We start from the raw sequence: 19683 nt of genomic DNA on the forward strand, positions 1-19683 counted from the left end.
CTAGTCCCTGGATCAACTTGGACCATGAGCTATTTCCCATAACCCTGTATTCCCTTACTTGCTAAAAAGCTATCCAACCCCTTCTTAAAGCTATCTAATGTATCAGCCTGTACAACTGATTCAGGGAGAGAATTCCACATCTTCACAGCTCTCACTGTAAAAAAACCCTTCCGAATATTTAGGCGGAACCTCTTTTCTTCTAATCGGAATGGGTGAACTCGTGTCAGATGGAAAGACCTACTGGTAAATAAAGCATTAGAGAGATTATTATATGATCCCCTTATATATTTATACATAGTCATCATATCACCCCTTAAGCGCCTCTATCAAAATTAAAATGAGGATAGTGTAGTTAGAGAAGACGTATTTGACCAACTCTAGTAACCCATGGCAAACAATTCATCCCATAGCATTCAAACAGGTGGCAATGAAATACCACATGCTAACAGGCTGCTATGGAATACTAGAACTGGCACAAACTCTCCAAAACATACTACTTTATCTCCTTGGAACCAACTTATTCTCATTCGGGGGAATGTAATAAAAATCGCTAACTGAAAAACTATTCGCAATGCGAAAAGTTATGCCTTTGTGCGAACAAATTTAGCTTTGTGCGAATTTAATATAGTTTTTGCGAGCCCGGAAACTGTTTAGCGACCACTTCCGACAGTGAAAGACCGTTTGCGAATTTTATAGTTTGCGCCAATGCGCAGTCAATGTAATAAAACTTCTTACTGAAAAAGTCGTTATGTTTGCTCCAAAAGATTACGACACCTTCAAGCACTTCTTATGAGTGCGCAATTAAAATTCGCAATGCGCAATTAAAATTCGCAATGCAATAACAGTTTAAGGAACAATATTACATTGCGAGATGTGGATTTTTAGTCTTATTGGTGCGAATTGTTTTGCTCTTTGCGACTTTTATTACATTCCCCTGATTGTGTTTTAATCTAGTAATCAGGAGGTACATGTACAAATCTAGGCATAGAAAAGGCTCTCGTTTAACATTTATAATATAATGTGGAATCCATTGTCCAGAAACACATTATCTAGAAGGGAGACTGGGGCCAACCGTGTCAACGCTGCTGCAGGAACTAGCAGAGAAGAGCACCCTTTAGTTACAGGATCTGCATTTATATGGCCATTAAGTTTTTATGCATGTCTGAGTTGAGGGACAGTGGGACTTTATTTACCCCCTTACCATTACTTCCACCCCCAGCCATCCTCTTCTCAGATGATTTTCTGTCTTTCCTGCTTCCCTACTCTACCTATCCACTTGCCACAATTCCCAGATGTGGGGCCCTCTTTCCACTCTATATTTCTTCCCTTTATACTCCTTCGCCCCTCTAGTATTAACAATATAGAGTAGATATGTAAAAAAGGATAAAACTGCTTATCTTTCCGTAACAATGCTGGCTTGCTTTTTAGGGGATGCCAATACCCTTGCAATAATGGAACACTGATCTTACAGGACTACACTTGCATCCTGAAAAAAAAAAAAAATCTGTATTATTAGAGATGGAAGGAGCAGTATTCTGAGAAATACTGACATCTATCCCTCCACACGTGGGTGTCACATGAATTAAGTACTTAACTTACTGCTTAACAAGGAACATCCTAAACAAACTGTGGTGTGCAACTTTAATACACACCTACAGAGACCATTTGGAGGTGTATGTTCCAGAGGGACTGTTATTAACTTCAGGGATCATTCACTTATGGCAACTTTTGTTCAGCTTCAAAAAAGCTGCCAGTGGCTACAATTTGCTGTTCCTAGTGACTCGCAGGACAACATAAAAACAGCGCAACAGGTGTTATTAAACCATCTCACAGATCAGCACGAGAATGCACCGAAACGAATAGTGTTGCAAGGATTTGTTTCAAATAGTTGCAGCTATAGTTTTTGTCAGAATGTGTTAACCCATTATGCACCAGTAAATTCAGAATCTTCAGCACTAACCTAGTCACTGGATTTCGTAGACTTTCAAAATGTTTGAGATTTTACTATTTTCTCTTGTTAGCCATATAAAAGATATCTGCAGTTGAATACTACGATTAGTGATGGTTAAATTTACGCCGTTTTGCTTCGCCAAAAAATTAGCGAATTTTGTGCGAAATTCGCGAAACGGTGAAAAATTTGCGAAACGACGCCGGCGTCCGGTTTTGAATTTTTTCCGCGAATTTTCGCGGGCGAATTCACGCCTGGCGAATAAATTCACCCATCACTAACTATGATATAGGACTTCAAACTCTGGTCTTATGCAGGTGGTGACGTCAGTGAAACCCTACTCTGCATACATTGTCCCTGATTTAAGAGAAGAGAAATGCAGATTATGTAATCTGATAGGCTGTCTGCATATACAATTAACACTTCCTTGGATTGTCCCAACAGCAGTTGGCCAGTAAAATTACAGTATAAAATATAATCCAATATACAGCATAAAATATAATCCAATATACAGTATAGACCACAACTCTGTAGGGATCTCATTGTCTTACCCATAGCTATACAGGCTCACTGGTATGATTCAGTTATATACATGTGATCAGGTATCATAGTGATCTGATATTAGCCCCAGCTCCCATCATTACATTAAAGGGTAACTAAAGGCTCAACAAATTGTTAATTGTATAAACCCTTAGAACTGATTTATTGCATTCCATCCCTACCTTCCACACTGTAACATTTACTAGATGTATTTCTACTTACACATAGGCACCAGGGTTCTTAAACCAATCTACATATCTTGCGTACACATTTAGGGGGTTATGTAATAAAAGGCACTCAGTTTGCCCAGGTGCAGTAACCCATAGCAACCAATCAGCAGGTTATTGGTCACTATAGAATTTACTGGTCACCTGTTGAAAGGCAAACATCTTATCGGCTACTATGGGTTACTGCTACTGGGCAAACTTAAGGTCCCCATAGACGCAAAGATTTCTCTTGCGAACGACCGATTTTAGGGAAGCCCGACCAATCCTTCGAAATTATCGTGCAGTTAGTGGGATTCGAACGATCGTACATCTTACGATTTTTCGGCCGACATCTGTCAGGAAATTGATCGGCCAGGTCAAATAATCTTTGTCGGTCCCAGTGCAATCTATCTATGTTTGCAGGGCCAAGCAAGCAGCTCCCCTTTGTTCTCCTGGCAAATAGGGATGTAGCGAACGTCGGAAAAAAAGTTCGCGAACATATTCGCGAACTTGCGCAAAAACGCGAGCGGTTCGCAAACGGTTCGCGAACCCCATAGACTTCAATGGGAAGGCGAACTTTAACATCTAAAAAAAAAATTTCTGGCCAGAAAAATGATTTTAAAGTTGTTTAAAGGGTGCAACGACCTGGACAGTGGCATGCCAGAGGGGGATCAAGGGCAAAAATGTATCTGAAAAATCTGCCTGTGTGTGCTTGGAAGAGATAGTGTAGGGGGAGAGCTGTTAGTGATTTCAGGGACAGATGATAGTAAGTTTGCTGGCTAGTAATCTGCTTGATACTGCTCTGTATTGGAGGGACAGAAGTCTGCAGGGATTTGAGGGACATTTTAGCTTAGGTAGCTTTGCTGGCTAGTAATCTACTGTTCTCTTTAAACAACTGCCATACGTTGACCTTGTAGGCATTGTTTGCCCAGTTTTTTTGGACGCAGCCACTGAAGCACAGTTGCCAGAAAAAATATGCCATATAAATGCTGAAAATAGTCATTTTTCGCCATACGTTGACCTTGTAGACATTGTTTGCCCAGTTTTTTTGGTTGCAGCCACTGAAGCACAGTTGCCAGAAAAAATATGCCATATAAATGCTGAAAATAGTCATTTTTCGCCATACGTTGACCTTGTAGACATTGTTTGCCCAGTTTTTTTGGTTGCAGCCACTGAAGCACAGTTGCCAGAAAAAATATGCCATATAAATGCTGAAAATAGTCATTTTTTGCCATATACGTTGAGTCAACGTATGGCAAAAAATGACTATTTTCAGCATTTATTTTTTCTGGCCTCTGTGCTTCAGTGGCTGCGGCCAAAAAAACTGGGCAAATAATGCCTACAAGGTCAACGTATACACTACTACAGCGGTGGATACGGATTACGTAAAATATATTATGGCTGCTTGAAAAAAGTCACTCCGGTGTTTTTTCTGGAGACGGTAATATTATGGATATTTAGACAGAATGTGAACAAGGTCACACAGCTAGATGGCGGGTTGAAGAAAACACTGTGCAAATAATGCCTACAAGGTCAACGTATACACTACTACAGCGGTGGATACGGATTACGTAAAATATATTATGGCTGCTTGAAAAAAGTCACTCCGGTGTTTTTTCTGGAGACGGTAATATTATGGATATTTAGACAGAATGTGAACAAGGTCACACAGCTAGATGGCGGGTTGAAGAAAACACTGTGCAAATAATGCCTACAAGGTCAACGTATACACTACTACAGCGGTGGATACGGATTACGTAAAATATATTATGGCTGCTTGAAAAAAGTCACTCCGGTGTTTTTTCTGGAGACGGTAATATTATGGATATTTAGACAGAATGTGAACAAGGTCACACAGCTAGATGGCGGGTTGAAGAAAACACTGTGCAAATAATGCCTACAAGGTCAACGTATACACTACTACAGCGGTGGATACGGATTACGTAAAATATATGAATGCTGCTTGAAAAAAGTCACTCCGGTGTTTTTTCTGGAGACGGTAATATTATGGATATTTAGACAGAATGTGAACAAGGTCACACAGCTAGATGGCGGGTTGAAGAAAACAGTGTGCAAATAATGCCTACAGGGCAAATAATGCCTAAAAGGTCAACTTATACACTACTACAGCGGTAGTAAAATAAAAAAAAGTAAAATAAAAAAAAAATGAATATTAAAAAAAAAAATTAAAGTTGGTGCTGCTGAACTACTAGGAGCAGCAGATTAGCACACCAGTCCCACTCCCCAACACTGCTAGACTAATAGCACTGGGCTCTTATAGTAGTAGTAGTAGTAGTAGTAGTAAAACAACAAAAAAATAAATAAAAGCAGTCCTTACAAGGACTACTGTTATTGCAGCAGTCAGCAGATGAGATCAGAAGCAGGACAGCTGCCCACTGCAGCTACATACAGAGCACTGCAGTAGAAGGTAGATTACTAGCCAGCAAAGCTACCTAAGCTAAAATGTCCCTCAAACCCCTGCAGACTTCTGTCCCTCCAATAACAGAGCAGTATCAAAACGATTACTAGCCAGCAAACTTTCAACTGTCCCTGAAATCACTAACAGGCAGCAGCTCTCTCCCTACACTATCTCTTCAGCACACACAGGCAGAGTGAAAAAACGCTGCAGGGCTTCGGTTTTTATAGGGAAGGGGAGTGGTCCAGGGGAGAGCTTCCTGATTGGCTGCCATGTACCTGCTGGTCTGGGGTGAGAGGGCAAAAAAAAGCGCCAACAATGGCGAACCCAAAATGGCGAACGTCGCGCGACGTTCGCGAACTTCCGGCGAGCGCGAACACCCGATGTTCGCGCGAACAAGTTCGCCGGCGAACAGTTCGCGACATCTCTACTGGCAAATTGGTCTTTTTAGTTGATGGTAAATTCGTATGATCGTAGGATCGTTCCGAGAAGATCGTGGTCTCACGATCAGGATCTGATCTTTTAAAAATCTCAACATCTATGGCCAGCTTTAGTGCCTTTTACTACATATGGGGTTACTGCCTTAATATTCACAGTATACAAGAGTTATTGACACCATCTTGCCCTGCTGTACACATTATTACAAAACCGTTGGACCTCTGTAAAAGAAAAGATAATCCGTGGTGCACATTTTAGATGGTTTACAATAGACCTGCAGGGCTGCTAGTCGTTCTTGCACCTTCCTAAAAATCATTAATAGTGCAAAGGAATTATTTTGTCCTATTTCCTGTTATCAGTCAACAACTGTCCACCAGCAACCTGAGCTGAATGCAGAATTAAAACCACAAGTAGGTACTATATGTCCATACAGTGTCAAATAACTACAGCCCCCACACCAATGTATATCATTCTTTGCTATACCTTTAGTAGAAAAATAATTCAATTTTGTAGATAGCAAGAATATGTAGCCAATGACATTTCAATGGTCCCTTACTGACTTAGTGGCTTTATCATACAGAAGAACTGTTAATGATGTCTGTTAAAATCCCAGAAGGCAGCGAACACTTTAAAATATGTATAATCCGTGCCAGCAATGAATCCATAATCTAGCAGAAGCCAAGGCTTGCTCACAAAATTGTTTGCAATTCCAAGAATGTTGTATTTTCCATGGGAAATATGGTGCAAAATTACAGCAGGGTAAATTAACGTTAGAAATACCAATTTACTTGCATAATGATTATTTAGAGAGATTCAGCTGTATTTACATCTATGGCTAAATCCAATTTAACATGAGCCATTTCAAAATCTTTTATTTTATTTTATTTTTTTTAGAGAGAATAGGCTAAATTAAAATCTCCAAGGAAATGACTGGCATAAATTACTGCAATATGACATGGATGAATGCAATGACATAATAATCAGCATCACAATGTTAAATCCTTTACACAAAGTAGGTAAAGATTTGCTGTACATTTAAATGCATGATCATAAAGCTTTTTTAACATAAACAGATGGAACACTATAAGATCACAGCATTCAGTTTACAATGCAGATACGATTATTTGGTCTCTTCCACCTTTCCTAGATAAAAAGACTTTTCTGGACAGTGAAGCAGTGTAAAATCATGGTTTCCCAACCTCCACTTACAAAAATTAAATACACATAGATAAGCTTTGTAAGTGAGTCTCTAATGTTTTAAATTGCAAAATATGGTCTGATCCCTGTCCCTTATCATTTTGGGTGTGACACCAGATTTGCGACAGACATATTAGGCATCATGAGCAGAAGCACAGCGCAGGTTCACATTCCTATAGACTTCTGAAGTGAATTAAGGGGGATTGGAGCGCCACCTAGAGTTATTTATAAAAACAGCTCCCAGCTGTGGTCCCCCACCCCCGCAGTAATTGGAAACATATTAAGCGAACACAAAACTATTGGAGCCAAGCAAATGAAAATATGGCTCTCTGAAATAGCTTTATCTATAAAGAAAAACAACCAAGGTGACGTGATAGCGCAAGCAAGAGTGTCGAACCAATAGGTCATGTAAGGGCTACTATGTTGCAGAAAGTGGCTTACACTGTTTATTATTACACTATTATTATTAGGACGTTTGATGTTTTTAACTTGCTAAAATAAAATTCATCGTTTTTACATTCAAATGGATCAAAGAGTGCCTGACGGCTTTGTCTTACACTGTTTATTATGCCCACAAACCTTGAGAATATTGCCACTTCAAACAAATGTTAAATGTTTAGATGTTTGGGGCTGATATTCAATTATGTATACCAACAACTCTAAGAAACCAGTTATATATCATGCAGCAAAACGGATGCATGTGGCCATTTGTGCCTCTCTGCCAGTGGTGTAACTAGATATTAATGGGCCCCACAGCAAATTATTTTTCAGGCCACTGAAATGTCTATTTATTTAACTTCTATATGAATTAGGGACTCAAGGGCCCCCCCCAGTAGCATCGTCTGCTTCCACTGTAATTACGCCCCTGCTCTCTGCTAATAAGCCAGTAAATACAACTGATAGCCTAGCGGCATGGCCAGGGGACCACCCAGGAGAAAAAGTGGCTCAGAGCACCCATCGCACAGCCAGGGCCAGAACTAGGGAGAGGCACGTGCCTAGGGCCAGCGCCGATCGGCGCCTTTATGCCGCCTGAGGCGGCCTTCCGTTGCCGCCCTGACCCCTCCTCACGGCGCTCACATTTTCTGCGCAGGAGGGGGTCGGGGCGCTGCACGACGCTAGTGCAGAGAGCGCAATTGCGCTCTCTGCACTAGAAGAGCCGAATTTCCGGGTTGAAAACCGGAAATTCGGCTCTTAGTTACCAGGAGCGGCATTTTTGCCGCCCCTGGTAACCAGGGGGGCGCTGCCGCCTGAGGCGAGTGTCTCAACTCGCCTCATTGGTGGAGCGCCCCTGCCTAGGGCGCAAAGCTTGAGGGGCACGTACCTTATACACAGCCTACCCCTAGTCCACTACTGGAGAGGGTTAAGTGGGTGCTGACGCAGGCCCTCAGCCAGGGGTGCTTCGCCAATGAGGCAAGTTGAGGCTGTCGCCTCAGGCGGCAGTGCCCCACTAGGTGACGCAGGCCCTCAGCCAGGGGTGCTTCGCCAATGAGGCAAGTTGAGGCTGTCGCCTCAGGCGGCAGTGCCCCACTAGGTACCAGGGGCAGCAAAAACGCTGCTCCTTGTACTTTAAGAGCGAATTTCCGGGGGAGGGGAGCAGCAGCAACTGCTGCTGCCTCAGGCGGCGGAGGGGCCAGGATCGCCCCTGCCCTCAGCGCTCGCTTGCGCACCTGCGTCCAGTCCTCGTTTGCTCACTGCACTGCGCACAACGATGCACCCGCAGGGATACGGACACCACAACCACATCTCTGACAGCTCAGCACCCGCTTAATAACCTTTACTTATTCATTCACCGCACTCAGAAAGAGAAAGAGAGAGAGAGAGAGAGAGAGAGAGAGAGAGAGAGAGAGAGAGAGAGAGAGATCGACAGGATGAAGAGGGACGGACAGAGTGATGATAAACTAACATGATACAAAGACATAGCACATAGGAACAGACACACATACAGGCTAAATGTAATATAAGTATATTAAATAGATATTTGATAGAGACTGAGTATATATAAAAGATAGATATAGACAGACAGATAGAAAGACATATATATCCATAGACAGTTAGGTATATAGGTATACACATACAGATATATTAAGGTACACAGATAATAAAGATAGACAGATGATAAATAAATAGATAGAAGATTGATAGATAGATAGATAGATAGATAGATAGATAGATAGATAGATAGATAGATAGATAGATAGATAATAAAAGATAGATAGATAGATAGATAGATAGATAGATAGATGATAGATAGATAGATAGATAGATAGATAGATGATAGATAATCAAACAGATTAGAGAGAGAGAGAGAGAGAGAGAGAGAGAGAGAGAGAGAGAGAGAGAGAGAGAGATGATAAATAGATGATAGATAGATAGATAGATAGATAGATAGATAGATAGATAGATGATAGATAGATAGATAGATAGATAGATAGATAGATAGATAGATAGATGATAGATAGATAGATAGATAGATAGATAGATAGATAGATAGATGATAGATAGATAGATAGATAGATGATAGATAGATAGATGATAATAGATAGATAAACAGATTAGAGAGAGAGAGAGAGAGAGAGAGAGAGAGAGAGAGAGAGAGAGAGAGAGAGAGAGAGAGAGAGAGAGAGAGATGAGAGGGAGAGATGATAAATAGATAGATAGATAGATAGATAGAAAGATAGATAGATAGATAGATAGATGATAGATAGATAGATAGATAGATAGATAGATAGATAGATAGAGTGCAGGAAAAGTGCAGGAAGGTTATTGACGCCAAGTATACTAGCGCAACTTCTGCGCTGCCGGTGTAGCAGTGCAAGTAACTGACCCAAAGCCACCTTGTATATATAGATACACGTATACGGCTAAAGTCAGCTTTTATTCGTTCCAGGGCAATACAGGAGGCCGGAATACTGTGTAGCATCTGCCTGAGATCACACCATCCCTCTGCACATAACACTAAGCGCAGAGGCAGCAGCCCAGACAGCCTGGATTACATGGCTCATACTGTATCATTGTAGCTCTTAATTCTCGTATGTGCAGGGAAAGTCCCTACACGAATTACAGTCCAACAATCACTAAACTGCCAGTTAAACTTTTCTCTCCCAAAATCAACGAAGCCCCCTTAATTTAGCGATGCAACCTGTCAGAATATCAAATACAGGAGCACCTGCAGCGTTTGGCAGCCCATTCCATCCTAAATCCGTGGGTACTAAAGCAACCACACAAACACTACCACCGCAAGTGCCAACTTACCTGCAGAGCACAGGAGACCTTGCAGCAGCAGCAGCACCAGAGCTAAGCAGGGGGAGTCGTGGCAGCACATGATGGCTCACTGGGATAGCTAAACAGCAAGGAGCGAAGTAAGGGTCCCAAGGCTGTTGTTACCAAAGATAAAAGTTAAGCGCTTTTTCCACTTCAGCTTCTTATTGCAGCTCCTCAGTTGTAGATGGTGTCCTTGGCTGATAAAGCAACTTGGGCATAATAAGGAGGGATCCTGAACTCAGGGTGCAGAAGTGACAGGGCCGGTTCCACTCCCAGAATCACACGCTGCACTAGCTGCAGGTGCTCAGCCGATCTGGGTCACTCACACACCCGCTCTGCGCTTCTTTCTTTTCCACCCACCCACCTCAGCGCAGACTTCTCGAACTTCTTCCCACTAAGCGCTAGAGGCAGAGCCCAGGGGATATCCCTGCTACACAGTCCAGAGGAGCTTTAGGCAGAGATGTCTGGAATCAGAGGCAGAGATGTGTCTGGGGTTAGAGTCAGAGGCAGAGATGTCTGGAGTTAGTCAGAGGCAGAGATGTCTGGAGTTAGAGGCAGCACTGCTCTTGCTTCTGGGATGTTTGCTAGAAGTCCGATTCTTTGTGCAGGAACCTAAGAGGAAGGAGATACGTCAGAAGCAGCCAGGAGTCATGTCTATAATACGGTATATACATAAATACAAGACAACTCCTGTAGCCAAGAAGTTCTGCAGCAGCACTGTCTTATAAACCAGCCTATGTGATGCTTAGAGGATTCTCACAGAAAACAAGTCAGTTGGTCACACCTCCACCCTGTTGCCCAGACAGACATGATGTACATGGGAAAAGTAAAGAAACCTTGACCTAAATACTAAAGCTAGTTATATAGGGAACACTGTATCCCTGTTGTGAAATAAAAGGATATTAGAAGTCGCAGAACAATCTCCAAACACCCAACTCCAAGGTGACTTGTAATATTGTACAAGTGGCAGCACAGTGTATAGGTTCCCTCAAGGTCTGGACTGAGAATTAAAATAGGCCCTGGCATTTTAGGTACACAGAGGCCCAATCAGCCCACACAGAGGTTCAAACAGCCCCCACCAGCCCACTAAATACTGACTTTCTATGGGACCTTTTATCAGCCCCTCTGGCATTTGCCAGAACCCACAGGTTGCCAGTCCCTCCCAACATACAGGCAGCTTTATTGACTCCTGATGAAATTGACTATAGTGTGAATGTGATAAGGACTGTAAGCTCCGGTGGCACAGGGATAGATTTGAACAACATATCATCTCTGTAAAGCACTGCCAATTATATTTTTATCATGTAATAGTGTATATACCATATTATATTATGTTTTTTATACTTCAAAAGCTACAATTTGGCTAGCACTCTGGCCTTTCTCAAAGTGCCTATCTCAATCACAAACTAACAATTTAAACACAAAGTGGCGGGAAAGGGAGGGTCATGACATCATAGTGCGTTAGTGTGGGGTGGAGTTTTAATAAAATTAAATCAGGTGGAAAGAAAAAAAAACTGTGATACCAAAAACACAAAAAAATAACAAAAAACACATGTATTTAAATTACAGTGAATACAGAACCTTATCTGTTAATTATCCTGATGTGGGAATGAAACATTACATTACAACCATCTCGATACTATGTATTGTCAGGATATTCAATTTGTGTCATTATTACTAAAAGTAACACATAATAAAGAACATTTTCATTCTACTAGATAAGTAACATTGTAGCCAGTAGTACTGGTTTTGCTATGCAACTTGGTAAATACAATTATGCTTCAAAACAATGAGTTCATAGATGCATGTAAACTGTGAAGAGCGCAATTATGGATAGCACCAGATGAGCGCCTTCAATCAAACCTCCGTAATATTATTGTCCCAAAGACCAACGATAAAGAGAGTTTGAGGAGTCAACTTACAGATTCTTCCAACTTCATACTTCCTTTTTCTCCTCCATTACCAGTGTCACCAACACCCAGACCTACATAGTGCTAATTCTTGTGGGCAACATGTAGGATGATTTCCCTTTGACTCAAAGAGTGTAATCCCTCATACAGTGTACTTACTTTGGAATGGGCACTTGTTCTTTTTTTTTTTTGGTTCAAGTGAGATTTATTGGAAAAAAAAATAGTTGTACAGATAATATCACAGTTCAGTACACATGAAAAGGAATATTACCCAATACGCAGATTAGGTCTAGACATCTTGCAAGCACAGAAGTTTGACCAAAAAGATAAATACATGACTGTCATATGCATTGTGCCTCAACTTACAGAAAAAGTAAGAGTTTTCACTAGGAAACGGATATTTCGAACACTGTAAACTCACATCTTTATTGACAACAATGACATAAACTAATGGCAGTTTCATGAGACGAGCTGTAGCCCATAATTAGACCTGGAGATGGTTCGTACCTGAAAAAGTTTTGCGCTATCTTGTACCACAGGATTAGCAGACTTTAGCTATACCATGCTTTAGGAAATTCCTACCGACCCCCTAGGCTTTCTCAAACATGCTCCAGAATCCATAGCTGCCAAATAGTGGTGTTAGCTTTAGTAGAACCCTTTCTCCTGGCAATCAGATCCTCAATTTTTTGTAAGTCCTGAACCGACTTCAGCCACATCTGGTAGGAAGGAGGGTCAGGGGCTTTCCAGTGCTGGGCAATGATTTTACGTGCTAAGAAGAGTAATTTGTGTACCATAGTGTGGGCTGGGTTCGTTAGAGGTGTTGGGGGGTCCATACCCAGTAAGTACCATTTTGGATCCAACGGTATTTCAAGCCCTAGCAACCCTGTGATACAGCTCTGTATCACTACCCAGAAGGGTACGATTTCTGAGCAAGCCCAGAAAGTGTGTAAAATCTGTTTTTCTGCTCTTACACCCTAGATCATACATTGGTGCCCCACCATGCCCTCTTTCCAGTGCACCTACTTTGGAAAGGGCTTGTGTTCTTATACCCCATATAATACATTGGTGGTTTACCACGCCCTTTTTCTAGTGCACCAAAAATTATTTGCTCTATAATGAGCCCTGCACCATAATAATTCCACATTGTAAAACTAACACATAAATTGTCAAAACAGTGGACCTTAGGACACGCTTTTTTGGATGGGCTAATGTGGTATACCCCTGGTGACGTGGTTGGTTCACTTAACCCAGTATCCAGTGTGTCAACTGATACTGAGATAACAACCTTTATGCACGGTTTAATTTCCATAACCCACAATCATATAACTTCCTCCTATTACACAAGCCCGCTAACGATGTGTGCATGAGCACTACTGTACCCTGGGGACACTGACATAGTGGAACTTATTCAGGTTTCCTGGTTTTCCTTGCCTCTACCTCTTCCTTCTGCCTTTCCTTGGTGTGGTGTTCTCTAGTTTCATCTGCATATTAAGCTTATGTGAGAGTGCGTTCAATCCACATACATAGGTAGATGAGCTCTAAGAAACATATAGGGTTGCTATGGACTCACACCTTAACAAGAACACCAAATGAAAACTGGTGACTGATCCTTATGAGTATGTTTTGCCCCTCCTCCTACGTGTCCGGTAGTTCCCAGAATCACCCTTTACCGGTACACACATCATGGAACGCCTCATATTACAGGTTGTCTGATGAATACAGTGTCGGACTGGGTGTCAGTGGGCCATTCTGCTTCTAAACATTTTTTTATTTCATTGCAATTTCTTATTTCCTTAACAAAGAGGCTAAATAGATGTAATAATGAATGTATAGTATGTAAAGATGTAATATATAGTATGTAAAGAAAAGAAGAGAAAAGAGGTCGAGTGAGGAGAGGCAGAAAATAGTACTGAGAGCGGGCCCCTGGTCTAAGGTTTTTTGGTGGGCCCCTGGTGTTCCAGTCCGACACTGGAAGAATATTTTACTTTATTGAGGTTCACTGGAACATGGATTGACGGACATTACAAGCTTATGGACACTCTATACAGAGCGACACTCTCCTTCTATGAACGATCTGTAAGTTGACTCCTCGAACTCTCTTTATCATTGGTCTTTGGGACAATAATATTACGCATCTATGAACTCATTGTTTTGAAGCATAATTGTATTTACTGAGCAAAACCAGTACTACTGGCTACAATATTACTTATCTAGTAGAATGAAAATATCCTTTATTATGTGTTACTTTTAGTAATAATGACACAAATTGAATATCCTGACAATACATAGTATAGAGATGGTTGTAATGTAATGTTTCATTCTCACATCAGGATAATTGACAGATAAGATTCCGTATTCACTGTAATTTATTTACATATGTGTTTTTTGTTCTATTTTATTGTGTTTTTCGGTATCACAGTTTTTTTTTCTTTCCCCCTGATGTAACTTTATTAACACTCCACCCCATACTGGCGCACCATGACATCACGACCCTCCCTTTCCCTGATGACCTAAGTAAGCACCATTCATAAGGATATGTTTTACAGGTTAGTCAAGTGTCTTGTTTATTATATAGTGAATAAAGTACCCCCTCTTGTAAATTATAAGGATATTATAAGTTACCGAGGAGTTTCATGACCATTTTTATACAGGTCATGGAACTCCGAGGTAACTTCTAATATCCTCATATTTTGCAACTGGGGGTACTTTATTTATTGTAATACACAAGTTTCAGTGAGTCATGTGACAGAAATGACATCAGAACTCACCGTTTATAAACGATGACATCAGAATTCACCATTTATAAGGATATAATTTACAAAATATTCATGGCTTTTGTGTATTATCTATTTATATATTCTGTATGTGTGTGTGTGTTTAAATGGCTGGTTTTGTCTGTGCCTGTGATCTGTAGGGTGTTGCTGCATCCATAAACAGCTATTACAAGGGGGCAATTGCAGGCCATATACATTACACAGGGTACAGTGCCTTAATCAGGTAGAAAAATACATTTTTGTGCCTAAAGCAGGAAACAGATAGTTAAAGGTTTACATAAGGCACATACTGTAGATACTTTATTCACTCAACATAGTTACTTAGAGTTAGGCAAATAAGGCGCTTGCAGCTATTTCTGAAATCTGAGTTCATGGACTGGTATATTTGCCCTTGTTTGCAGAACTTGCATATAAGCCCCCAGGCCCCTCTGGTTTCTAAAAAAGGCTGCTGTTGTGTTAGTAATGATCTTTATCAGCAGTCACATATGCCTTTAGTGCTGTATATATTTATATATAATACACAAAAGCCATGAATGTCCTGTACATTCTATCCTTATAAATGGCTTAGTGATGTCATTAGTTATAAACAGAGCTTAGTGATGTCATTTATGTCATGACTCACTAAAACTTGTGTATTTTAATAAAGTATCCCTTCAGCCTTGTGCTTTTATATGGTCCTCCTTGGTGACTTATAATATCCTTATATTTTACAATAGGGGGCACATACATATTCCTGCTGTCATTGGCCATATCCATGCCAAGGAGTTCAGGAGGTTCTGTGCCTATAAGCAACACATTATACTATCTATAAAGAGATGTTTATCTTGAAATATTTACAAGTATGGCATCAGTAATCTAGAAACCCTTTATGCAGAACTCTCTGAATTATGGCATGGCCAACTTCCATAGACTTCATTATAATGAAGTAACTCAAATGGTTAAAAATGATTTCCTTTTTCTCTGTAATAATAAAATAATGTCTTGTACTTGATCCCAACCAAGATATGATGGAGATGCAAATTATGGAAAGATCTCATATACGGAAAACCCGAGGCCTCGAGCATGCTAGATAACAGGTCCCATATGTTTATACATTTTTTCCTCTTAAGTAATTTTTGTATTAAATGGTCCAGTAACCAATGTTCACGCTAAGCTGTGCGCTCATGCTCCACATTTTGAGGCTAGCGCATTTTGAGGCCAGTGCACACAACAAATTGTGGTGTGCACAAAGAATTTTATGTGAAAAACAAAATTATTCTGACCATTGCCAGTGACCGTTGCCAGTTGAAGGGCAGTAATTGTGCTGTATTACTTTTTAGTGAACAGTAAATGCTCGAAGAAGAGTTTTTTTCACAGATTTTTTCCCAGGAGCAACGGTTCATTTGTAACAGTTGCAGTAGCGCAAAAAAATGGATGCAGTCATTGGGTGACTTGATGCCATTCATTAAGGTGAGGTGTCCAAATCCGCTTCTTTTTTTTTTCAATAATGTTTTTATTTATTTATATGCGTTACATGGTAAATGGCATATTGCAGGTAAAATAATGTAAATAACAACAAAAAAAACAAAAAAAAACAAACAAGTATAACAAAATAAATGTCAAGTGAGGTAGTAGAGGTGTGACTTCACATGTCATGGTTAGGTAAAGATATTAAGTATTACCAAAATGACCAACAATTGTATCTTTGGTTCCCTTATTCAATCATATCATACAACCGTATTCTTCTTTCATGTAGGTGGCATTGCTAAATTATAAATCGGTATTTTGCAGGTTTGACGGTTGACTCGATAATATTCTATTGAGACGGTGACTCCCGGGGGGTTCCGTTAAGCTTTGACTTACTGAGGTGATGAATAGTTGTTCAGCCTCCCGGACAGATGCAGATCCGCATAGCAGTTCAGTTTCGTACCAGGTAGTGTGTTGAAAAGTCTGTATTGTTAGTTGTCTGGTGGTTGGTGGTAGTGTGTCTATGTATGTTTACCATGTGTTAATAAATTTTCCCGTGTATTTTTCTTTGTCTGTGAGGGTTTCAATCCAATCCATATGGAAAATGTGTTGCAGCTTTTGTAAAACTAGAGATATGGGTGGGGGGGATTGAGATAGCCAGTTGTGGAGTATGGCTTTTCTGGCTGCTGCGGCTAAGCGTTCAGCTAGGATTTTTCCTGGTTTGGGGGATTGTATGTCTGACGGGAATTTGCTAAATATGGCCCATGCGGCTGTGATGGGCATCTTTTTCCCGGATATAGTTTCCCAATAGCTGGCGATTCCCTCCCAGAATATTTTGATTTGTGGACAAGACCATAAACAATGAATTAAATCTGCTCTGTCAGCACCACATTTTAAGCATCTGTCCGAGGTGGCAGTTCCGATGTGGAATCTTTTTACAGGTGTGAGATAAGTGTGATGTAATATTTGTAGTGCCATCTCTTGGTATGTGCTGGCGGGCAGACTTTTCATGACGTGTGTGTGGTAGTTTAAGATGTCTTCAATTTCTGCTAGTGGGATCACCGTTTTCCATTTTGTAAAGTTGAAAGTGGATTTGTCAATATCTAGGGTTGTCCTGATTTGTCTGTAGATTTGGGATGTTGATTTAACTGCGTCCCGTCTTAGCCAAAGGGAGTCTAGGGGGTTATTTTTGTCTTTTTCAGTGAGTTTGTTCAGGTGCTGAGTAGCGAAGTGGGTTATTTGTAGCAATGCGAATTGATGGGCTTGTAGGAAAGGGTATTTTTGTATTAGGTTAGAGGTGGTTAGTAAGGTGAATTTGTCTGTGACCATGTCTTTTATGTTTTGTAGGCCATGCGTTTGCCATATGTTAAAGACAGTATTGGAGCGACCAGGAGTAAAGTTTTTATTCCTCATCCAGGTCAAGTGTATGGAGTTGAATTGAGAGATGTTGATTTTTTTCCGATATTTGTGCCAGGTATTGTATGTGTGGATAAATAGTGGATTATCTTTCATGTTTTTTGGGATATCTTTTAGAGGCGTATGTAATAGACAGTTAAGTGATATTCCTTCTGAGAGTGTGTCATCTATGGAAATAGTGGTGAAAACTTTTCTATGGTGAAGCCAGTCACCTGCAAATCGGAGAAGGGCAGCTTCGTTATATTCTATTACGTTTGGAAAATTAAGTCCTCCTTCATGTTTTTGTAGTTGAAGTTTAAAAAGATTGATTCTGGGTCTTTTTTTATTCCATATGAATGTTCTAATTATGTGTTGTAATCTTCTGATATCTGTGGATAGTATCCTATATGGTAGCAGTTGTATTTTGTAGAGAAGTTTGGGAAATGCAATCATCTTTATTAAGTGGAGTCTGCCCGCGAATGACAAGTTTGTGTTAATCCATTTGCGGGTCTCTTGTTCTATCTGGTCTATTGTATGCCTAATGTTTAGGTTGTAGAAGTCTTGATGACGTTGTGGTAATCGGATCCCGAGAAATTTAATGTGTGTTTTCGCTTTTTTAAATGGGAAGGAGGTGTTCCAATCTGCAGGGGAGGTATGTTGGAGACGTAGTGCTTCCGATTTATCTAAGTTGATTTTAAATCCTGCTATAGTGCCAAATGTTTCTATCTTTTTTAGAATATAGGGTAGTTCGGTTTGTGGTTTGTGTATAAATAGAAGGATGTCGTCTGCATATGCTATTAGTTTGTGTCTTTGAGTGCCTAGTGGTATACCTTGGAATATATCGCTATTCAAAAGATGTTTTAGGAGGGGGTCTAGCGCAATGTTGAAAAGCAATGGTGAAAGAGGGCATCCCTGTCTGGTTCCTCTTTGGATCAGAAATCTAGTTGAGTTAAGGCCATTGGCTGTGATATGTGTGTAGGATTGGGAATATAGGGTCTTAAAGAGGTTTAGCATTTGTATGCCAAAATGTTGGAACTTAAGAAGTCTTTTGATATGTGTGTGAGTTATCCTGTCAAATGCTTTGTCTGCATCTAAATTAATTAATATACCGTGTTTTCTTTTTTCCAGGGTACATTGATATATTGCCGCTATTACCTTTCGTATGGCTTGGACCGAGGTTCGTTGTTTAAGGAATCCTACTTGTTGCGTGGTAAGTATTTGTGGGAGAATTTTCTGTAATCTGTCAGCCATGATCTTAGTTAGTAGTTTTAAGTCCTGATTGAGTAGGGATATTGGTCGATAGGATGAGGGTAAGATGGGGTCTTTTCCTTCTTTTGGGATGAGTATAATCCTGGCCTCATTAGCTTCATTCCATAGGGGGGAGCCTTGCAGAACGTCATTAAAGATTGTGGTAAGTATGGGGGTGAGTTCTACTATGAGGGTTTTATAGTACTCTGCACTGAGGCCATCAGGGCCTGGTGATTTCCCATTTTTTAGGTGTTTTATTGTTGATATGATTTCTTGCTCTGTTATAGGTGCGTCGAGTATTTCTCTGTCCTGAACTGAGAGCTTGGATAAATGGGCATCGCGTATGAAGAGGAGACCCTCATCTGGATGATCTTGGTTTTCCTCATAAAGTGTTTTAAAATGTGTTTCCATTGTCTTCACAATTTGTTTTGTGTCTAGGGCCCATCCCTCCGCTGTTTTCAGTTTTTTTTATAAAACTGTGTTTGGTTTGAAGTTTTGATATTTTAGCTAATAGTTTCCCAGGTTTGTTTCCCCATCTATAATATTTGTTCTTCATATGAGATATTTTATATTGTGCATTATCATGTAATAAAGTGTTGAACAAATTTTTGGTGTCAGTGTATTTTTTCTTATCTGCTTCTGAGTTTGTGAGTTTGAATGTCCTATAATGATTAGTGAGTTCTTTTTGCAGGGCTGAGTATTTTTCAGTAAAATGCCTTTTCTGTTTTATTAGATATGCTGAAATATGTCCTCTCAGGACAGGCTTAGATGCGGCCCATAAGAGGTTTTGGTCGTCCCAATGCGACAGATTGTCGTCAATATAATTTGCCCATTGTTGTTTTAAGAATGTTTGAAAATCAGCATTATTATTTAAGTAGGAAGGAAATCGCCAGTTATATGATGT

At 40.4% G+C, this 19683-nt stretch overlaps 1 protein-coding gene across 1 annotated transcript in view; it reads right to left on the bottom strand.

The window, feature by feature from the left end:
- Positions 1-10903, bottom strand: part of kdrl.S (kinase insert domain receptor like S homeolog) — a 184386-nt gene extending 173483 nt beyond the window's left edge. The window contains exon 1 of the mRNA XM_041574719.1: positions 9998-10903. Coding sequence (XP_041430653.1) covers positions 9998-10067 — 70 coding nt within the window. The 5' untranslated portion in view covers positions 10068-10903. The remainder of the gene's footprint in view (positions 1-9997) is intronic.
- Positions 10904-19683: the final 8780 nt, after the last annotated feature.

Source organism: Xenopus laevis, chromosome 8S (assembly GCF_017654675.1).
Source record: "Xenopus laevis strain J_2021 chromosome 8S, Xenopus_laevis_v10.1, whole genome shotgun sequence".
In the NCBI taxonomy this organism is placed as follows: domain Eukaryota; kingdom Metazoa; phylum Chordata; class Amphibia; order Anura; family Pipidae; genus Xenopus; species Xenopus laevis.